General features: G+C 47.6%; 1 protein-coding gene across 1 annotated transcript; it reads left to right on the top strand.

Moving 5' to 3' along the window:
• Positions 1–18: 18 nt before the first annotated feature.
• LOC136197590 (uncharacterized) lies at positions 19–22,804 on the top strand. Its single transcript, XM_065987384.1, has 25 exons — positions 19–13,323; positions 13,742–15,575; positions 15,772–15,936; positions 15,994–16,971; positions 17,034–17,150; positions 17,202–18,709; positions 18,759–18,821; positions 18,872–18,987; positions 19,043–19,317; positions 19,375–19,459; positions 19,514–19,613; positions 19,668–19,759; positions 19,823–19,906; positions 19,959–20,108; positions 20,160–20,274; positions 20,330–20,433; positions 20,481–20,538; positions 20,597–20,956; positions 21,023–21,324; positions 21,377–21,455; positions 21,524–21,676; positions 21,728–21,970; positions 22,029–22,317; positions 22,381–22,629; positions 22,797–22,804. Exons 1-25 carry the CDS (start codon positions 19–21, stop codon positions 22,802–22,804), a joined length of 20,832 nt encoding a protein of 6,943 aa, XP_065843456.1.

Here is a 22,804-nt window from a genome sequence, read left to right as displayed (position 1 = left end):
AGTTTCTCATGAGTTCACATGAACTTTTCCGTACGGGAATTGGAAGACAATACGACCTTGAATTACTGTTCAGCAGATGTTTGCGTCAACGTAAAACCGAGATCGAGCACTCTTTACCGAAACACGGTATTTCCTATCAGGTACACTCATCTGACTATTCTTCAACGAGATCGAGTCATCATTCCCGGGCTCTTTGAAGATTATCAAATTGAAGGAATTTGGCCTATTGACAAAAGTGGATCCTTTTTGCTGCTGTCTCTCTTTGTTACCGACTCCAACTTCCAAAAGCCGAATATTCTTGTTGTACAAAAGAAGGAGAACGGAGCCGTTGTTCGAATCTATCGTCTTTTCAAACCTGACGGTTACAAGCTTCAAGGGCGTCTCGGCGTTGTTGTTGCTGAAAAATGGTTGTACGTTCATGGTGTAAATTTGACAACTGACGATATCGTTGTTGGAAAGTTGTACGGCGTTAAGATATCCAAAATAGAATCGCTGATGACTTTTTCGCGTCCGTCGGACTTGCATTTTACAATGGAAACTACTACTGATTCATTTGGAACAGGAATGTTTTTCGAAAATTTTTATTTATGGATTACTGACTATGAAGACGGTCCAGACACTGCTTTTGGCAAGCATTATCCGGAGCATCATGAATTGGGTTGGGCCGCTGCCTACAAGACCGACAGTGAAGGCAAGGTTAATGTGAAGCACACTTATAACCGTGCTGGAGTGACCGTGCTCAAGCCATCTCATGTTCTTGGCATTGGAGAAACTGTGGTTGGAATCTCCTTTTTTTCTCAGTTTGGAATCATGTACGCTGCAGTACTTCGCTGCGCTGCGAAGCCGGGATTCAGCTGCATTATAGAATTCATTGAGAAACCTTCTTCACCAAGCAGGACCGTCACTAAAGAAGAGTTGCCTCTTTATGATTTGAGCGAAATCGTAGTTGATCGAGTCGTGCGCGTTCCGTCTGGAGCTGTTGATGTTTCTTACGCGATGGAAGGCGACAATGTCATTGTCACGCACAACAGTGGCGCGCAGGCCGAGCAGTCCCGCCGATACATCACTGGCGCGGACTTAGAAGACAGCACAATTTTTCTCGCTGTACCTGTGTTAAAAAATCGCCTAAGTTTGTTGGATAATGTTTACCGCAACGAACTGTTTCTTACCGTTCTTGGTCAAGAGGTATTTGAAAGACGGGAACTGATACCGTTGAACAGGAAGAGGAGGGTTGCAGAGGAGGACGAATCCGACTGTCTTGTTGGCCAAGGAACAATCTACGACACCAGAGTCGATTTTTTTCGCAAATCGAAGAGTCTCGGTTTCTACTTTATCGGTTTTGTTGTATTGGATTTTTGGGCAGAAGGAACTCTGGTCGTAAGGTACGAGGCCAAGTTGTGTGTTGCCGAGCGCAGGGCGCGCGCTTCTTTAATTCCTCGTGCCTATATGACAGTTGGTGGCAAGGTTTCTATTGACGCTTTGCTTATCAGATTGGGAGTTAACGTTGATGTCACTCTAATGGATACAGAGTTGATACCTTCTCTTATTCTTCGACTTCAAGGAAAATCGCTTAAAGTGTGCGGCGAACTTAAGATGGTCATTAAGCCTCTTTCGGTCACTCTTAGTCTATATGGCCAAGTCCTTCGCCCTGGCCTGACGTGCAAAGGGCTGAAATGCAAGTATGAGCCTAAAGTTTGGTACGAGAAGACGATAGTGCTATTTAGCTGGTCGGCAAAGAAGATAGATTTGACCCCTGTCCCAGAAATTTGCTTTCAAACCCCGGACAAATCTCCTCCGGAGAAGGGAAGCGTGGAAGCAAAGCAAAACGATCACGAATCTCTTAGCGTACAGTGGGGCGGTTTTAAAGACCCTGAAGCCGAATTTTTGAATTACTACGTTTCGGCCACAGCAACAGCAGGGTCTCCAACTTTGATCAACCAACATGATGCAGAAGATGGAACTTCTCTTACTGTAAAGGGTTTATCTTTTCATCACGGCTCCTATGTGACCGTTGCAGTAGAGTGTAGCAATTCTGCAGGACAGAAAGTTGTTGTCAAAGCAAAACCGTTTTTCGCCGACGTGTCTCCACCGAAGGTGCTCGGCTTGGAAGACGGACCTTCAGGTTTGAGCGACGCTGACTATGGTCACAGCAAAAATTCGATTATAGCACATTATGACGACATAACAGACGACAGTCGTATTTCTGTCATTGAATGGAGCATTGGCACAGAGAAGGGTGGCGATGACGTTCAAAAATACGAACCGACGAAGACGTCAAAAAATCTCGTAAACAGTCACCTGAATTTGCAACATAACACAATGTACTATGTTTCCATTCGAGCGACAGACGCTCTTGGATGCCAAAGCGTGACGTCTACAACAGGAATTTTAATCGATCACTCTCACCCTGTTTCCGGCGCTGTTAAAGATGACTCTTTTTTGTGCGATGAAGACAAGGACTATCAAATTTCAAAGGGAACGTTTAAAGCCTGTTGGATGGGTTTCGCAGACCCTGAGAGTGACATTCAGCGCTACGAGTGGAATCTTGCTCACTTTAGCGGGACCCCCCAGTTCGATTATGTCAACGTTGGTGTGTCTTTAAACGGTTACAAGAAGAATCTCAATTTGATTCTGAAAGAGCAATATTTTGTCAACGTTGTCGCCTGGAATCGTGCCGGCCTTAAAAATAAGGCTAAGTCCGACGGCGTTCTTATTGACTACACAAATCCGATATGCACCCAGGTGTTAGACGTAGTTGCAGGCGTTCTTGGTGACGCCGACTACGCCGCCTCTCTTGACTCTCTCACAGCCACCTGGTCGTGCAGCGATCCTGATAGCGGTCTCGATACGTTTTTTGCCGCCGTTGGCACGTTTAAAGGAGGTTCAAACGTTCTTCCGTTCTCGGACGTCGGCTCTAGCCCGAATGGAACTGCCAAAGTCATCTTCGATCCTTTTGTGGCTCGTCGCGGTGTTCGCTATCACGTAACAAGTAAAGTGTATAACAAAGCCGGTCTGTTTACTACTGAGTGGTCTGACGGCATTTTACTCGATGATACGCCACCCAATTTTGCTGAAATTTATGTGCGTGATGGTGCCGGCTTGCCTCGCGCCGGCGATGTTAATTTTCAAATGTCAAGCACAGCTTTGTGTGCGCGCTGGTTTGGAGCCTTTGCTGACTTGGAGAGTCCTATTAGAAGATTTTATGTAACGATTTTGGCGAACAATGGTAGCACAGTCGTTCACGAAGAGACGTCAGTTGGATACAGAACGGCCGCGTGTGTAAAAAATTTGAAACTTGAGACGGGCGCCATCTATCGGGTAGTGGTTACAGCCGAGAATGCAGCTCGACTTCGTGCCAATGTTTCGACTGATGGCGTTTTGATAGATGATACAGAACCCGTTATCGGCGATTTGTTTGACGGCTTTGACGTTGGCAAAGACATTGATTTCTGGCGTTTTTCCTCTTCAGCGTATGGAAACTATCGATCGTGTTTGTCTTATGACACTGTGCAGGACTGGCCGAAAGTCATTCTTCGCCGCCCGACGAAGCGGCAGTGCGAGTATTTTGAATTTCGTGATGATCAAAGCGGCATCAGCTATCTAGAGACAAACGTGATTGATGAAAGCGGACGCGAAATGGCAGAGTGGCAAAGAGCAGAAGCGCGTTTTCATTTTACGGGTCGAAATATAATTGGCGCGCACGGGAGTTTGTACCGTTTCGCTCTCAGAGTCTACAACGGCGCCGGGAACGTTGTCGAAGTGTACTCAAACGGCACGCTTACTGACTTAACACCGCCTCGAGTCACTAACCTTATTGAATACAAGTTTGGTCAAGAGCAGGTTGATCTCGATTTCTCCGTTGAGGATGACGTAGACTTAGCGTCCAGTTGGAGTGTGGAGGAAGACGTGTCGGAAATTACAAAAGTTGAATGGATGATTGGGTCTTACCGCGGCGGACGCGACCTTCTTCTACCTACGACAGTCGCCAGTGCCAATCCCCACCACTTTCTCAGGACCTTATCTTTGGGCCGTACTTACTACGTAATGGTACGCGTAACAAATGCGGCTGGATTTGTCACTAAGGTTTCAACTGACGGCTTTACAATAGATTACAAGCCTCCCTCTGAGGGATACGTTCAAGACGGTTGGGCTAAATTTGACGCGAAATATCAGGTAACAAATCGAACTGTCTGGTGCAAGTGGCGTTGGATAGATGATTACGAAACTGGACTAAAAAGTCTGGAAATGGCCGTCGGTGTTAGCAAATCTAAGACGTCGAATGTCTTTTCTCCGTATAAAGATGTCACTTCTTCTCGATCTGCTGAGCGAGCCGTTTTGACAAGGCTGAACTTATTATCTGGAATTCCGTATTTTTGTCACGTCAAAGCGACCGATTTTATTGGACTTACAACTGTTTCATCTTCAAACGGAATTATCGTTGACGTGACTTCGCCCATTTGCTCTGGTTTTGTTTATGAGGGCTACAAAGGCGACGTGGATTATTCTGCTGTCATTGAACTTCACGTTGCTCGCTGGGACAAATGCGTCGACGCCGACACAGGCATTCTTCAGTACTCGCTCGGAATTTCTATAAACGCTACAGCAGACGATCTACTTACGTATCCCTTCCGGAGTTTCGGTAAATCGCTTATAGGCCCTTATAACAGAATAAGACGGAGGCACGGGAAACTGTATTATTCCGTTCTTCGCGTTGCAAACTTTGCCGGACTTTCGACGACACTTGTTTCGAATGGAGTTCTGATCGATCTTACACCTCCTAAGTGTCACAGCTTGGGAGATGGACGCAGTGGCGACGTTGACTATCAACCGCTGCCCGGATTTATTTCCGTCAACTGGAATTGTACGGAAGATCTCACAGATGTTGTTGCGACATGGACGATTGGACTTTATCCCGGCGACTCGAGTGTCATGAGAGAAAAGGTCAGTTTTCTTGATGGCGTTGCCGAAAATCATGGCATAAAACTACGTGAAGGAGTCACATTATTTTCAAGTCTTATTCTGCTCAATGTCGCTGGGCTTCGAACGGTAAATACAACAGACGGAATAGCGGTAGATTCGTCTCCGCCTATTGTGCGTTTTGTAAAAGACGGACTAAATGTTGCACGAGATGCTGATTTTCAATCAAGTCGGAGTGAAATTTCTGCTAATTGGTGGATAGGAGACGTTCAAAGCGGTATATTGCGTTACGTTGTGAATGTAATGCCGTTTCCTCTTAGTGGGAGTGCGAGTAAGGAAGTAGTTGGCGTCAGCTACGTGACTATGAAAGTTGAACTGATGCATGGAGGCTTCTATCAAAGCTCAGTGACTGGTTACAACGGAGCGGGGCTGAAAGCAGAAGGTGTGTCGGACGGCATTTATGTTGACTCCTCTCCGCCAAACTGTACCTATGTTTATGACGGAGATCGTCAGAAGTACAATTCAAAATTTTTAAAGTCAAGCGTAATTTTGGGGGTCAATTGGGACTGCACAGATCCAGAGTCCCATATAGAATCAATCCGCTGGCTTGCCGTTAACGATAAAACTCGCGTTTCTTTTGAGATTAACGTTGATAAAGATGCGGTTGCTGCTGTTACTAGTCGGCTACAACTCTCACAAGGGGATCGATTCTACTCTCGACTTCTTTTAAGAAATGGTGCTGGGCAGACAAGCGAATATCGATCCGACGGCGTGACGATTGATTTGACTCCTCCGGAGATTTTGAGCTTCTCTGTTGTCTACCGTCCCAGTCTCAAGTCATTTATTGCAAGTTGGGTGGCCATTGACAATGAAAGTGACATTACAGAATCCTGGTTTGCTATAGAAACGGAAGGTGGCAGTAATGACATACTGGGGTTTACTTCAGTGGGAAACAATTTCACGGTTTTGACAAAAAATCTAGTGGACGACTTACCGCCTTCAAAGTATTTTTTTCACCTGGTGGTGGAAAACGGTGCTAAAGCTAGATCACAGGAGAGTGCAATTTCCGTCAGTGATGATACACCTCCAGAATTTGAAGGTGCCGTGACAGTCAGAGTTCTTTATCCATCGTACGACAGCGTTGGGAACAAAACATTTATTGATAACGCTGCTCTTCGCATTGAGTGGCAAAGAATCTTTGACCTTGAGACTGGTGTACAAAACTTAGAATGGGCATTGATTGACGTCAGTATTCCAGAAAACAATAGCATTGATTACCGCTTACTCACGAATCCCTTTCAAAGCAATTGGGTTGAAGTAAAAGAATTTCTGCTTTACAATGGCAATTCTTATCGAGTTTCATTGCGTGCTGAAAATGGCGTTGGATTGAAATCGACCGATACGTCTATTGCTTTTAACGTGACTTTTGGTCCTTTTACTCCTGGAGTTGTTTATGACGGTGCCAGTTTTATCGACGAAGATTACCAGCCTCATACAGTTGGCCTGTGGAGTCGATGGGATCAGTTTCGCGACGCTACGTTTGATATTGTATCGTATTCTTGGGGTGTTGGTCATAGTCCAAACGATACGAGCGTCTACAATCTAACGGATGTCGAATTGGCCACGAACGCACACAAAATTGGCGTGCTGAATCTAACTCACGGAGAAACGTACTTTGTTACTGTGGTTGCTACCAACAGTAACGGTGCTACTGCTACAGCTGTTTCGACCGGTATAACAATAGATACTACACCACCTAAATGTGATTATGTCGGATTTGGTCTGTCTGGAAGTTTGGATTACGTTAACGTAGCGCACAGCATTTGGATTTCTTGGAATTGTTCTGATGACGAAAGCTCTATAGACGAGTACAAATTTTCGGTTGGTACGTTGGCTAATTATTCGGACTTAGTTCCAGAAACACTCTCGCCTGTAAATCGTTACAAAATCACGACCCTCAATTTGACAGACGACACTTCGGCCTATTTAACGTTAAAAGTGAGGAACAAGGCTGGTCTATCTGTCACGGAAACAGCCGGTCCCGTATTATTCGACCTTCACGATCCTGATCCGGGCACTGTTGCCGTTACGTGGGCCGGTCACAAGATCGAGTCAGAATGGAAGGACTTTCGCGACGAAAGTGGGCTCGATCACTACGACTGGGCCGTTGGAACATCGCCAGGAGGCGAAGACATCTTCGGTGCACAATCCGTTACTCTCCAAACGTTCAAACTGAGCCCTATCGTAAATATTACGCAAAATTCTCTCTATTACGTCACGATAACCGCCTACGACGTCGCAAACAATTTCGTTTCTGTCTTTTCGGATCCAATCAAGGGCGATCTTACTCCTCCGACGAACGGCACCGTCGCAGAAGGCGATCTAGCGAACGATATCGACTATTATACGGAAACGGGTAGCATATACGTCACATGGGAAGACTTCGATGATCCGGACACGGGAATCGTCGAGCATTTCGTCTCAATCGGCCTATCGCCCGGATCGTCGGAACTCGTCGCACAGACATCAGTTGGCATGGCAACGGAATATTATTTAGAATCCCAACGTCTTGTACGGGGAGTGTGGTACTACGTTTCAGTTACGGCAGTCAATGGTATCGGTCTCCGCACTCAGAGTTCATCGGACGGGATAGTCGTCGATCGAACAGCGCCTTCTGCTGGTCATGTAACGGTCGAAAAAACTGCGAACAGTAGCCTGCACTACGTCAGCGGATTAGAACCGATTAAAGTCGTCTGGGACGGCTTCGTTGACGTGGAGACTGGCGTTAGTCGCTATGATTGGTCGCTTTGCCAAGAGAACCTTGCCTTGTGTCCCGTGCCGTGGGAAAGCGTTGAGAACGCAAGCGAAGTCGTTAGAGACGGCGTGGATCTGATTTCCGGACGGTGTTACGTCGTGCGAGTGAAGGCGTACAACGAAGCAGGACTCTGGACTCAAAGTACATCAGAGTCAGTAGTCTTTGACTTGACTCCACCTGACATAGGAGACGTGAGTGTTGGCAACGGTGCGAAGCACCAAAACAACGTGCAATCGATGACGATCACGTGGTCGTCGATGATGGACGTAGAGAGCGGCGTTCAGTCGTTGACAGTATGCGTTGGAACAGAGCCAGAAGCGTGCAATGTCATAAGCGTTTACGTTGATCTAACGAAGAGTCTTGATGATATCACACTTACCGGCTTAAATCTCACTCACGGAGAAACGTACTACGCCACGCTGACTGCCGTCAACGGTGCCGGACTCTCTTTCGCGACGGCGTCCGAAGGAACGACGATCGACGCCACGCCGCCGTCTACGGGGACCGTCATCGACGGTTTCACTACCATTGACATTTCCTATCAAAACGTTACTTCGGTGGTTTTCAGCAATTGGGTTGACTTTTCAGAGGACGTCAGCTCTGTTGTCGAATACCGTTGGGCAATAGGCACATCTTCAATAAATCCTGACATTTTACCGTGGACCAGCGTTGGACTTCGGACAAACGTCTCTGCTTCAGGCTTGAACATCTCCAGTGGCACTTTTGTTTACAATTTTGTCGAGGCGATCAACAGCGCCGGATCTGTTAGTCGTCTCGCGTCAAACGGTTTTATTGTCGACAACACGCCACCTGTTATATCATCAGTCGGAATGGGTCGTCGAAATCGACCGTACGATCGCTACGAGCTTTGGGAAGAAGAAATTGCGGCTTTCTGGACCGTCGAAGATAGCGAAACAGGCGTGAAGAACGTCCGATGGTCTATCTGTTCAAACACGACTAATCACAACATGTGCGTCGAGAGTGACATTGACGTCGGCAACGCGACGTCAGCAATCAGCACTTCCGTCGTCGTGACACCGGGTTGGTGCTACTACGTCGTCGTTCGCGCGGAAAATTTCGCCGGACTCGATTCCGTCGCCACTTCCGAATGCACGATATTTGACGACACGGCACCGACATCGGGCACCGTCATCGACAGCGCCGACACAGGTGTCGACATTGAATACCAATCTGACAACACGTCACTTTCAGTGCGATGGTACGGTTTCAACGACGACGAGTCGTCGATCGACTATTTCGGCTGGTGCATCGGTACGTCGCCGGGTGCGAACGACACGCGAGCGGGCGTCGACGTTTCAACAGTCGATCGAGCAACGGCGATCGGTCTCAATCTTCTCGACGGCGTTCAATATTTTGCTACGGTCTACGCCGTTAATCGCGTGGGTCTTCGCAGCGTGGCGATTTCAAACGGACTCGTTGTCGACACGACGCCACCAGTCGCTGGCGAGCACGTTATCGACGGCCCTGGGGAAACGGACGCAGAATTTTCAAATGAGAGCGCAACGATACGCGCTAACTGGGATCAGTTCAACGATGACGTTAGCTCGATTAGAACGTGTTTCTGGTCCGCCGGGTCGTCGTTTGGATTGGATGACATTTTTCGGCTTGTCGACGTTGGAACAGCGACATCGGCGTCGTCGACTGGGCATCGTCTTGCGACGGGATCGCGCGTTTACGTGAGCGTTGAGTGCGTAAACGAAGCCGGGTTGGCGTCGAGGGCGCACTCAAACGGCTACACGATCGATACAACGCCACCCGGTAAGGGATCGGCGCTCTTTGACATTGGTGGGTCTGCTGTGAATGGACTCGTTCCCAGCGCGGATAATCTGAGTCTTTCGTGGAGTGGATTTTACGAAAGCGAATCAGCGATATCTTCGTACGCGTTTGCGCTGATGACTCGCGAGGACGGCGTGACAGCCGAGTACACCGATGTAGGGCAGCTGACGAATGTCTCTCTTTCCGGAGCAGGTTTAATAGACGGGATCGTTTACGGCGCCAAAGTACGTGCCCTTAATTCTGTCGGATTGTTTACGGAAATAGTTGTGGATTCGTCAGTCATTGTCGACACTACGAGTCCGGATCAGGGTCTAGTTGTCGACGGCAATCGAGAAGAGGGAATTGATCGTATCTATCAATCAAACGGAACTCATCTGTCTGCGTATTGGTTTGATTTTGCCGATGCACAGAGTGGTATCGAGAGTTTTAGCGCGTGCTACGGTCCGGCTAATTCGACCGAAACAATCGCCTGCAGCCAAGTCGACTTGACAACCAGCGTGAATTTTCATGCAGCTCTCTTGGTGAACGGACTCACTTACGCTGTCACTGTCTTCGCGACGAATCGCGTTGGCCTACGATCCAATTCTCGCTCCGATGGCGTTCTCGTCGATTTGACTCCACCTTCGCCAGGCCTCGTCTACGACGGAAGCAACTTTGTCGACGTCGACTATCAGACAAGCGCGACACTCGTCGCGGCAAGCTGGACGCCTTTCTTTGACTTGCAGAGCGGCGTTGATCACTACACATGGCAAGTAAAAATCGTATATCCATCTGAGCAACAGTACGTCCCAGTTACAAAAGCGGGCTCTGGACAACACGCTATCGGATCAAACGTTGTTCTCAAGTCTGGCTCGAAACTCGTCGCTTACGTGTCGGCGGCTAACAAAGCCGGGTTAAATTCGGAGTACATCCCGTCTGACGGCGTTGTCGTAGATGTATCTCCTCCGTTGCCTGGCCAAGTATTCGACGGGCAAGAAAGTTCCAACTTGGACCAAGATTATTTTTCAGACGACAACGTCGTGTCGGCCTACTGGAACGGCTTCTCCGATCCTGAGAGTGGAATAGACGGCTACAGATACACCGTTTACGAGCACACGTTTGATTCAGTAGGCATGTACTGGTCAAGTGGTCTTAATATTGCAACCAACGATGAACTGACCAAGCAGACAAATGTGTCTGTGCCTCTAAGCGTTGTCAAGCCTGGCAGTCGGTACACCGTCGCCGTCACAGCGATAAACGGTGCCGGACTTGAAATAACGTCTGTTTCCGACGGCGTTAGACAAATACCGAACGACGTCTGTTTTGTCGCAGATACGTACGACGGGCATCGATTTGGTGTGAATGCTTCCAGCTCGCCGACTAGCATTGGAGGCGCTATCGCGTTAAACTCGCCCGGCGATCTGCACTGTCTTACGAACGAATTTGTCTCGAATCCTCGAACTGGATTTACTTGGCGGGTATTTCAGGATTCTAGCAACGAGACTACGAGCAATGATACAGAAGCTAGTGCCGTTGTGATGAATTCTACTGCCATTGGCGGGTTTTTCCCTGCCGATTCGCCGTGCTGCCGCGACGTCGGCGAGCTGCCATATTCGGTGACGGTACCCGACGTAACTTATTCGTTTGTGAGTTTGAACGGCACGGCGACATTTCGATTGATCTCAAAGGAACGTATTGTCGTGGCTGATATGCGTTTCGTCGCCTTTGTTGCCGAAAGAGATACGTCGAAAGTTCAAGTGTTTCGCACAAACGATACGATAACCGGTCTATTTCCGTCGGTGGTTGCCGGAAACAACTTTGTCGTCGTCGTTTATGACGATCGTCTTTTGTTTTTCAATAGTTCGACCACCGACAAGGTTACTCAAATTGATTCCGTTTTTCTGACGTCCTTCTGGCCGCTTGGGCTTCGACTCGGTCGTTCCGTTGTTCTAACCGAAAGGTCAGCGACGGAAATCGAGCTTGACATCACCGTCCTGCGCGATTCCGGCTCTCCGATTGAACTTTGCGCTTTGCTCACGTTTAGTCCTTCGTTGCCTGTCAATTGGCGGACGCTTGCAAACTTTACTGTTTCGGAAGACGCGCGAATTTCTCGAAACGATCTCGGACGACTTATTGTCGTCGATCAAGCGAAAGATGTCATAACTGTTTATTCAACTGGAGGGAACACGTTGACTCCAGTTGCCTCCGTCAGCTTACCAGGCGTATCTGGTCAGCCAATGAACATTACCGCGGCGAAGTTATTTTCCAAAAGCGATTTGATAGCCGTGACCAGCGCCGAGTCGTGGTACTTATTTTCAATCTCCCCAAATGGCACCTTTCATCGTGTTTGCCACTTTGAAAGAGCGACACACTTTTACAGCGAAGTTATGGAAATTGAAGAATCATCAGAAGGCGCTCACGTTTTAACGTCTGTTCCGAGCAAACGCGGCGTATCATTAACGCTCGTAAAGAGAGCCGAGTCTGGCTCGGTCTATTGTCAGCACGTGGGACTCATTCACGTCAATTCGTCCGGCAAGGAAATGTTATCTGCTAGCATAGCAGATCAAGTCGTCGCCTTCTCGTTTGCTAGCGACTATAGCTCGTTTCCTCTTCTTCATCTCGCGGCTTTTTGTCGGCCAAACTACAGCCGCAGTCTCGTTGACGGCGTCGACTTCGCCTTAGCCTGCCGTCCATGCGCCAACGGCAAAAGGAGCTCAGGCGGTACTCAGGACGATTGCACGTCCTGTTTGCACGGCGAATGCTTGGAAGAACGGCGGTCTCACATCACTATGCGCACGATGCCGCTCGATCTCGAAAACGACGGGGAGTATCGCATAGAGGTGACGGGCACCGACGACGCTCAGCAGACAACGACTCATGAATCTCAAACGCTTACAGTCGATTTCACTCCACCTGTGCCCGGCGAAGTGTACGAAGGCAAAAATCAAACGGACATCGATTCGTGGAATACGACCGACTTCCAATTGACGATTGGTTGGAGCGGCTTCTACGACGGCGAATCCGAACTGATGGAATTTCTCTGGTGCGTCGGAACAGCGCCAGGTGCCTGCGACATATCGTCGTACGAGTCGGCTTCTGCGACGACGGATGAGGTAACATGCACTGCGTGTACTTTTTCGTTCGGCGTCTGGTATTATTCAACGGTAGTGGCTGTTAACTGGGCCCGACTGAATGCTTCGAGCAGTTCGAACGGATTCATCATCGATCCGTCGCCACCGACAATTCTTTTCGTTCGCGACGGAGCGAAGGGTACCGCCGAGTTGGACTATCAACTAAGTGCCGATCATGTTCGTGCGAACTGGGCGGCGAATGACGACGAAAGCGGGATTTCTGAGTACGAAATGGCCGTCGGAACGTCGCCTACGTCGCCCGACGTGCGAGAGTACAAAAGCGCTGGAGTTGAAGTCGACTGGATTGTCGACGGACTTGATCTAGCGCCGAAGACTTATTACGTCTTAGTTAGAGCTTACAACGGCGCTGGAATGACGACGTCGTCTGCTAGCGACGGTATAACGATCGGCACGTCGTCGGTGACGGTCGAGAACGGCACCTCAGTCTATCTTGAAACAGTGCCTATTCCTATGGATCTTGAAACGAACGGCGAGGATTTTGAGTCGCCTCTTCCAGCTGGTGCAGAGGGGTCGATTGGTTACATTTTTGCTGAAGAAGATTCTTTGCTTGAAGGAATGTCAATTTCTGTCGAACCAGGGACAACGGGAAGTAGTCGACGACGACGTCGGTCTGCTTTTCAGCAGATCGATCCTAGCGCTAGAATTCCGACTGGAGCCATTTGGGTATGCAGTACATTAAGTTACAATAAGCCGTATTAGCTCAAGTTACTATTAGTATAATGCCTCTTATTTCATGGCACGCGACTCTCGACGAATCACGAGAGTCGATTCTTATTGCACTTCCGTAGTTATTGCCCTAGTTATTGCAAAGGGTGTGTCACTTTGCGACCGATTCGAACGTGTCTCGATGACAGGTCGAGAGTCACGGCCATGTAATAAATGACTTATAGAGTGATGGTCGTGCAATATGATTTCATTTAAAGTACTCGGTGCTTAGCCCGAGGCAAAGTCACACCCCTCGTGCCCTAAATGAAATAATGCATGATCATGAGTCAATAACTTATACCTATTCAATCGGATGGGGTGGGGGTCTTTTTTGCCTAATCCATGACTGTATTTTTAACTATATTTCTCTGTTTAGGATCTTCTTTACGGAAATTATACCTTTCTTTTGTCGTCGTCCAACGCTTCTGCGATTGCGAATCCTCCGGCTGAACTCGACACAATTTACAATACCGAATCGATGCTTCTTGCGAATTCGAAAGTTACAGATCCGACGGTCGACCCTCAGGCTATTGATCCGGTTATTTATTTGTGGAACGGGACGGAATGGCTTTTGCCGGTTCAAGTCATCAACAAAACAGAGCAATCCGTGACGGCTTTTATGGACAGGATTCCTTCCGTTCAAGTTGCCTTGTTCTTCAGCTATCATCAGCAGCATGGCGTTTTTCTTTTTGCCGAGCCATTCTTATGCTGTCAGATGGATCAGTCTTCAGCCACTTTCGTAGTTCAGCGGACTCTCGGCTACGTTGGTCCAGCCACTGTCGAATGGCTCGTCGAGCCGCTTTTCGGCTTTGGTCCTGAAATGAAGAATCAGTCGGGAATCCTCTATTTCGATGAAGGCCAGAAAAGCGTCTCACTTCAAATCGCTGTCGTCGCCATCACAGGCCTTTATCATGCATCCGCGAAAGTCCGTCTTGTTAGCGCGTCTGATCGCGCTTTGATCGACGCCGAACGTGCCGTCTCCGTTTTAATCGTGACGTCGCCGCTTCGACCGTACGGCGTTGTCGAGTTTGTCGAGCTCGAGCCTATCGTACGGACACCAGAGGAAGCGCGAATGTTCCGCTACGAAGTCGAACGACGCTGTTCACGCGACGACCTTGTGAACAGTACGGTAGTGTTTAGAACTTCGGTGACGAACCCAGACGGTGACAGTGCTTCTAGCCAAATAGCTTTGTCGAGGAAAGACTGGCTACTTGTTGGAAGCAGCAGGACTCAAATAGAATTCACTGTTGTTGACGACGACGTTCCGGAATTGAATAGTACTTATGCTGTGAATATTGACTACGCTAGGCCGGGCGTCTCTGTCGGATCGAACAGTAAGATATGGATTTACGTGGAGGAAAATGACGATGCTCGTGGCGTTATTGAGTTTCTTGAAGACAACACGACTGCTCTCGAGAGCGCAGGTGGAAACATTTCTGTGTCGATTGTTCGAAGAAGAGGCGCCTTTGGAGATATTGAGGTTGTTTGGCTTGGCCGAAACAGGACAGCGGTTGTCAGTTCGAACGAAAGCGAAGCTGATATTCGGCTACTAAACGATTTCACATTAACTTATGCCGAAGACGAGAATATGACCCACGTTGTCGTGGGCATTGTGAAAAATTCTATTGTCGAAGACGTGGAAGTTTTCGACTTGGAACTCGTCAACGCAAAGGGGGGTGCTCGCCTCGGAAATCGCACCGTACATCGCATTGTGAAAATTCCCACCAACGACCATCAGCCTCTCTTCCCCAACCGACTTGCGTCCGTTGTTATTCAAGAGGCAGACGTCGTCAAGAAAAACTTCGTAATTTTTACCGTCTCTGTCGTAGATCCCGATCCGGGTCTGAATGGATTGCTCCGCTACAATATATCAGGGGGGAACTGCACGTTTTTGGACATCGATCGAAAGTCCGGAAAGCTTTACTATCCGGAGCCCATCTTCTCTGTCATTACCGAGCTGCATTGCTATACGCTCTTGACAGCTACCGATTCCGGACGCGCTCCGCTGAGCGACACGATGCGAGTGCAAGTGACCGTAAATTATTCTTTTAGCTGTCCTCCGGGGCAGTATTCCGACACAAGTTTCTTGCCGTGTGTTGAATGTCCTACTGACTCTTTTCAAACCTACTTCGGTGCCCGCAACTGCACCCGTTGTCGTTCTGGCTACTTTACTGAAGGCACAGGTTCAATCTATGAGAGCGAATGCAAAGGTGGGTATCTACGCCTTAGGCGCGTTTCTAGTACAGTTCTATTTCATGCCCAATGTCTTTGCAATACTAGTATGCACATTAGTACATCTAGCTTTATAACTTTCCCAAAATTTTCGTGGCATACTGGACATTGCTGGTTTATTGCAGAGTTAATCTACTTTTTCATGTTATATAGACTGATATCTTTTTCATCTAGCTCCTTGTACGCCTGGTCATTACTCAATTGGCCACGGCCTTGTGCCTTGTCAAGCGTGTCCAAGAGGAACGTACCAGAGTCATTCACGTGGTCGAGTCTGCATCACATGCCCGCAAATGACATTTACATTGAGAAACGCTTCAGCTAACATCTCTTCCTGCATTGGTAAGCTCTGTTAGATCATCACCTTAGTAAATTGGAGCTTGAGCTTATATTACTTAGCTGATTTTGATGAAGACGCAGTGCCTGACGTCGTCGACAACTGTCGACTGGATTTCAATCCAAATCAGCGTGACGTGGACGGCGACATGCGAGGCGACGCTTGCGACTGCCAGCCGAGCAGTCCGTGCGCCGTGAGTGATCCGTCTAGCAGCTGCGAGGAGCTCAACGAGACGTTCGCGTGTCATTGCTCGTTTGGTATAGGCGGTCGTCTCTGCGATCGCAGTCGTGACGAATGCGAGAGCGCCAACTGTCGTCGCGGCGCCTCGTGCGAAGACGCTTTTGCCGTCTATCGTTGCCTCTGTCCCCCGGGAAAATGGGGATTCCTCTGCGGCTACGACGATCCGGCGAGCGCGGCTGTGGCAGAGAATTCTCCCCCAAATAGTCGCGTTGCAACGTACACGTCGGAAAGCGACGATCAAGACGCATTTGCTGCTCCAAGCTTTATGCACCGCATCGAGTCCGGCAACGAACGCGGTTGGTTCAATATCAGTCGTGATTCGGGAGAGATTGTCGTCGCCGGCAGTGTCGATCGCGAAGTGCAATCGGTTGTAAATTTGGTAATATCTCTGACTGAGGAACGTGTTTCAGGAAGCGGAACGATTCGATCGACGCAGTTCCGTTTGATGGTGAACATTTCAGACGAAAACGATAACACTCCTCAGTTCGATCGCGACGTTTGGTTCGCAGATTTGGCGGACAATACGGCGAGCGGGACAACCGTTGCGACAGTGATGGCTAGCGACCGCGATGTTGGTTCGAATGCAAATGTGACGTTCACCATTAGCGGAAATGAAACTGATTACCTGGCTGTGGATAAGGTGTCCGGCGTTATAGTGCTGATGAAAACTTGGAAGTGGAATGAGAGGAATAAATCTGTCATCAATGTTACGGCTGAGGACGGTGGAAGACCATCGCGAATCAGTAGTTCTACTCTTGTCATTTGCCCTGCCGGGTACGAAGGTTTGAATTGTGACGAAGGTGAGCGTTTGTTTGTTATTACAGTCTTCTTCATTGAAAAAAAATTGTTTTTCTTTCTACAGATATAAACGATTGCCTTTCCGCGCCGTGTTCGTCGCACACGAAATTTTGTCGAGACCACGTAAACGGTTTCTCTTGTGAGTGCCAGAAAGGCTATACAGGACGGCTGTGTACCGAACGTAAGTTTTAAAATCGCCTCTTTCAGTGTTAATTAAAGTTTCCTATTTTAGCCGATTTGCCTTGTACCAAAAAATCAAGCGTTTGCTTGGAGTATGTTTCCTGTTCTAATGAAAAGTTTTACTGCGGCATCGACTCGTTTTTCTCAAATGTTCTACAGCCTCTCTGTGAAATGTCGGCATGGAGCGAATGGATAAAAAACACCACTCATTGTCTTATGAAATCCTCGGATAAGTTCATGGCAGCGAATTTTGCCTTCAGGATAAAAAATCCATTTAATACGGAATGTCGCAATTTTGGTGACTACATGCACGAGGCGATGAAGCAATGCCTAGGGAAGACACTCTGCTCGCTAAACATTAGTTCAGCCGAAGCTTCGAACGTTACAAGAGCACTAATAAGCGATAGAGGCAGACTGCAATTACTGCGGCTTTCGGAAAAATGCGGCAGCAGGTCTAAAACCCGTGACGTAGTCAGCGAAGCCGTATCTATAATAGGATTCAAAATGTGCTTTCGTGTGTCTTCGGGCAACGCTCTCGCTTCTGGAATAATTTCACGAATTGAAAATATCATCGACGGTGAAGACGAAGGACGTGCAACTGGGGACGAATGTCGAAGCGGTCGACCAAGACGTCGGCGAGAAACGGCTACACGTCGACATCCACGATCGATTAATATAACAACGACGGAACCTCCGACAGAGGAGTCGTCGGATTTTCGTCGCTTTCGATCGAATTCGACGTCTTCTGAGGAGTTGTGTCAAAACGCGACTATGCGCGCCGACTTGGGACCCAACGCCACAGCGGTGTGCAGCGAGTGTGGAAATGGAGTCGTTGAGGGGACAAGCGAGGGACTTGAAAGTTGCGACGACGGCAACAACGTGACCGGTGACGGATGCGCCTCGAATTGCACAATCGAGATCGGGTACGACTGTTCAAGTGAGGAAAAGGAACGAAGTGTTTGCTACCGCCAAGTGTGCGGCGATGGCGTTCGTGTCGCGGGTGAAGACTGTGATGCAGGCGGTGGGCCGGGATGCGACAACGCCACGTGCGTCGCTTTAGTGGGATTCGATTGCTCGACGCCGGTGTACAATCTCAGCACGTGCGTCTCTGTCTGCGGCGACGGTCTGGTCGTCGGTAACGAAACGTGCGATGACGGCAACGGTGCAAATGACGACGGTTGCAGTTCGTCTTGTGCAATCGAGACCGGATACAACTGCTCGTCGCTTTCGAATGGAACGTCGGTTTGTCTGCTGAAAGACGGCTTTGGGTGCTCGGGAGGGGGCTGTTTTTTGTGCGGCAACGGTTTTCGCGAGTTTCCCGAACAATGCGACGATGGGAACGTTGGTGATTTGGACGGTTGCAACGGTACGTGCCACAGGGAAAAGCTCTTTAACTGTGAAGCTCCCTTCGGCGAACGAACCTCTTGCGATCGTTATCAAATCGATTTCGACGCTAAGGACAATGCAACTCTTGATCACACCATTTACTACACACGGCAGAAGGAATTTGTCTATATTGTTGATCCTGAACTCATCGAAGCGAGCCGTGTCGGTGCCGGCGTAAGTTAGTTTATCATAATCGTTCTATGATGAGATGTTCTACTCCTAGGATTGGTCTGAAGTTACGTTTGTTGTTCACAATTACAATGAGCGACTGCTCCTTAAAGAGAGGGTGAACTTTATTGATGTGTTTTGTCCTTTTTCTTATTCGTTGTTATTTAGATTGAATTTTCTTGGCACGAGGCAGTGCGAATTTATCAGCGCTCTTCGTATGCTGAAGCATCGTCAGTTGCAGGCAAAGTTCGAATCGTGTCTGCAGTTCCAGAAGCCGGATCAAAGTAATACATTTACGAGATGCAGTGTAGAATGATACTAATGTTACGCTTTCCTTAGGCCATCCCTTCGAATAGAACCAATAATTCCAGTTGCTTTGACTGACGTTTTGATGTTGGTGGCGTATCAGCACGACTGCCCATCTCTTTCAGAGGACAATGTCACGAGGCACCACGATTCAATGCTTCGATTGCAAAGTTGTTTTCACCTTGTATATTTTCATAGGGTTATCGAAGTAACTGTCAAAGACAAACATGGAGTTATTGTTCCAGCAGGAAACGTCAAGGTGACATTTGTAGGAACGAATGATCATTCTCCGAACGTCACTCTTTCAAGTATATTTTTTTCACTTTCTTTTTTGCACCATTCGACATGTTTGTCTTTTTTGGCAGGTCTAGTCTACTTTACCGAAGGCGACGTAGGGCTTTCAAGTGTCATCTCGGGAAATCTTCGCATCACAGACATTGACCATTCCTAGTGAGACGTTTTGCGGTTGTTTTCTTTACAGTTTTTAACTTGAAGATGTCACAGCTATGGTATTAAGTGGGCTGAAATTTTTCTCGCATGTTTGGAATGCGACGACGAAGGCCTTTTCCTTCACGGCTCTTCTGCCTATGAAGTGGTCGTGAAGGTAAGAGCAATAGTCATGCAGTCTGTTTTCTTGGGTAAAGACTATTTTTCCTAGTCATATCCCAGCACTGCCAGGCTTAGCATAAAAGGAAATTCGTCGGTAGAAGTCTATCAAAAAGTGCTTAACAATGTTAACTACTTTAACAGGTAAATAAAATGTTCATGCACCGACGCTTTGACCTATGACTGATTGTGGTTTTCTATATTTAGGGCCGTTGAACCGGTGCGACCACTCAACCGAACAGTTACGTTCACCGTTTCAGACGGTGTTCATAATTCGACGGCTACGACTATGTCAGTTTTATATCGGCTTTTTGCAAAATATTATAGTCACTATTTCAAACAGGATTATAATCAATAACGTCAATGATCGACCAGTCATTTCTTTGAATGGTGTCAACTATACTGACGTCGTTTTCAAAGAGGGTACAGATAGTTTTCGTTTGGCCGCAGGAGTTGTTATTTTTGACGAGGACATTGAGGACAGCATTACCAGGTCAGATATGCATTAGCTATTACTTGCTCTTTTGTAAGAAACGAATTTCAGTGCGACTTGTCGAATTGATTATGGTGTAAACGCTATTGTATATGACGATGTTCTTTCGCTGAATCGTAGCCTCATTTCCTCGCATCTTTCCGTGGACTTTTCGTTCCCGACAATGGTCTGGTTTCGCAGCGTAGAAACTGTGCTTACAATGTTATTATTTTATGACGTAGAGTATTACCGGTGAGGCGTCGTCGTCAGACTACAGTGCAGCTCTATCGCGCATTACTTTCTCGAACCTAAACTCCAATCCAGCGGACTACGATTCGCATCATAGGTAGCGTTTATAATAGTATTCGTGTCCTTTACTGTAATCGCTTTTAGACTTGTCATTTTTACTGTTCGGGATCACGAACTAGCCAGCTTTGAATTTCACGTTAACGTATGTGGACCGCCAGTTGAATGCTGTCGGTTTTAATTAAGAGAGCTTTTCTCTACAGGTTTCGGTTGTTACTGTCAACGACCGTCCTGTTGTGCGCTTTGGCTTCGACGCTGCAAACTACGCACCGACGCAGGCGTTTCTTCAACGCGCTGTGACGTTCACGGAAGACGACACCGATCGCGTCGAACTGTTTCCTTCCGACTTTGTTCTCAGTGACATTGACAGTCCTGAAATGGCCAATGCAACGGTGACACTAAGTGGTGATTTGGATGCGAGCCTTTTCGAGAACATAACTGTCGACGAAGCGGTTCTTCTTGGAACTGTCATCAAAATGAGAACAAAAGTCAGTACGGTGGGCGAAGATCGCACTGTCACGTTTGTTTTCTTCGGGGCTGCTTCCTCGGCTCAGTACAGAAAGGTATATTCGGAATACTTAATTGAATTTTCACTCACTTAACTGTATACTGATTGCATTTAATTGAAGGTTATAAGGACAATGACCTATTTTTATGGACGGGACGAAGATATTCGTCCCGGTACAAGAACTATCACAGTGACAGTGACGGACGACATGGGTGCCGTTAGCGACGTGGTCACAGTTTATATTGACGTTCGAGAACGAAACGATCCGCCCGTTCTTGACTTGGGGCTCGGCTACGACGTGGAAGACGACATTTATGTGACTGAAGAGATGATTTCTTTTCAACGCATTGCATCGAAGTTGTACCGCGCTCAAATCAAAGACAAAGATTCAAATAAAATTTCGAAGGGAATCGTTACACTCTCGTAAGGAAACTTCTAAAAATGAATTTCTTGTTTGGCATTATTTGTCTCTTAGGTCCTCACCAAGTGGTTTGTTAGACGAGGACGAATATCTCGCTGTTGTGTACGCTTTTAAGCTGCCCGAGGGTCTAAGCGTACGCTCATAAGCATACACACTGTTTAGATTGCATGCATGTCGTCCCTAATATGTTCTCGTCTTTAGGTAACCCCTTCTTCCAGCGGCCACGCGCTAACGTTTACCGGAGTTGGAACATATAGTGACTACATAGGTGCTTTATCTAGTGTGGGTTGTATAACTCTGGCTGATGAACCTCGGGTTTTTGTTGGCGATACGCAGCAGCGAATCTCACGATACGTAGGCCCGCTAACAGTCCCTTTTCCCAGTTAATTAGCTCTCTCAATGCAGATTGACGTTACGCTGTGGGACAACGGCTTCAACAGTACAATGCCTCAAGGCAGCACACTCTCTCCGTCGTTGGGATCGATTCGTGTGCGAGTTCACATTGAAGTCGTCAATGACAACGCTCCAGTTTTGACGTTTTCCGGAATAGAGATGTCATGCGTTTCTGTGAAAAGCGATTCGTTTTCGTCAAAGTCCAAGCGCTCAGTCGAAACGATAAATGAAAAGCAGCGACCTCCTCTAGAACGCGTAAAAACTATATACATGCGTCTGCTAGGTTTTTAGCATAACGATGATTTCTTTTTAGGCTCCTGAACTTATAAGCATTGCGTTTCATCCTTCAATTGATGGTCGTTTTGTTCTCGGAACTGCTATTGAATTGGTCTTTTCTGAAGAAACAAATCGACCGACGGCGAGTCATTCGGACTCAGTAAAGCGACTTATTCAATTCAGTCCGCGTAACCTGGAAGATCTCTATCACTTCGGCGTTTGGAAGGACAGTCAAAATCTCCTCGTTGTTTTTCCTCGTGCACCGCCTGACGGCTTTTCTTCTATTGACATAAGCGACGTCGTTGTCTATGTTAAATCCGCTTCCGGTAGGTGTTTTAGCGCATGTACGTGTGTCAGGTTACGCTAATCTTCACTACTGATTTTTTCAGAGTTTTGCGTCAATGGCAAATGTCTTGATTGCATAAGCAAAGGAAAAGGAAATTCACTCTGCTTACGCCAATCATATCGCGCTATAGAATTAGTTTCGAAGAATTATCATTCAATTCCGGACAACATGCAGGAGGAATCTGTTTGCCTCCATCATTCACCCAACGGCTACATTGGTTGTGTGCTCGTGATTTTTGGACTTGTTGCTGTTGTGGCTGGATGCGTCTGTGCGGTCCTCAGTAGGAAAAGAGGTGGGTTTGTCCGCTTGTCCGTTTAGTTCAATCAGTTAGAGTTCATTCTTTCTCTGTGATATGCTATATTCATGCATGTGCTCTCCGTTTTATCTTATCAGAGTCTGTGACAGCTACTATACTTATTATTTCGTTGATAAAGTATAATGTGAGTTGATGCTACTTAGTTGATTAA

Source organism: Oscarella lobularis, chromosome 17 (assembly GCF_947507565.1).
Source record: "Oscarella lobularis chromosome 17, ooOscLobu1.1, whole genome shotgun sequence".
Lineage (NCBI taxonomy): Eukaryota > Metazoa > Porifera > Homoscleromorpha > Homosclerophorida > Oscarellidae > Oscarella > Oscarella lobularis.
The sequence above is the reverse complement of the archived record's forward strand: the minus strand, read 5'-3'. Positions and strand labels throughout refer to the sequence as shown.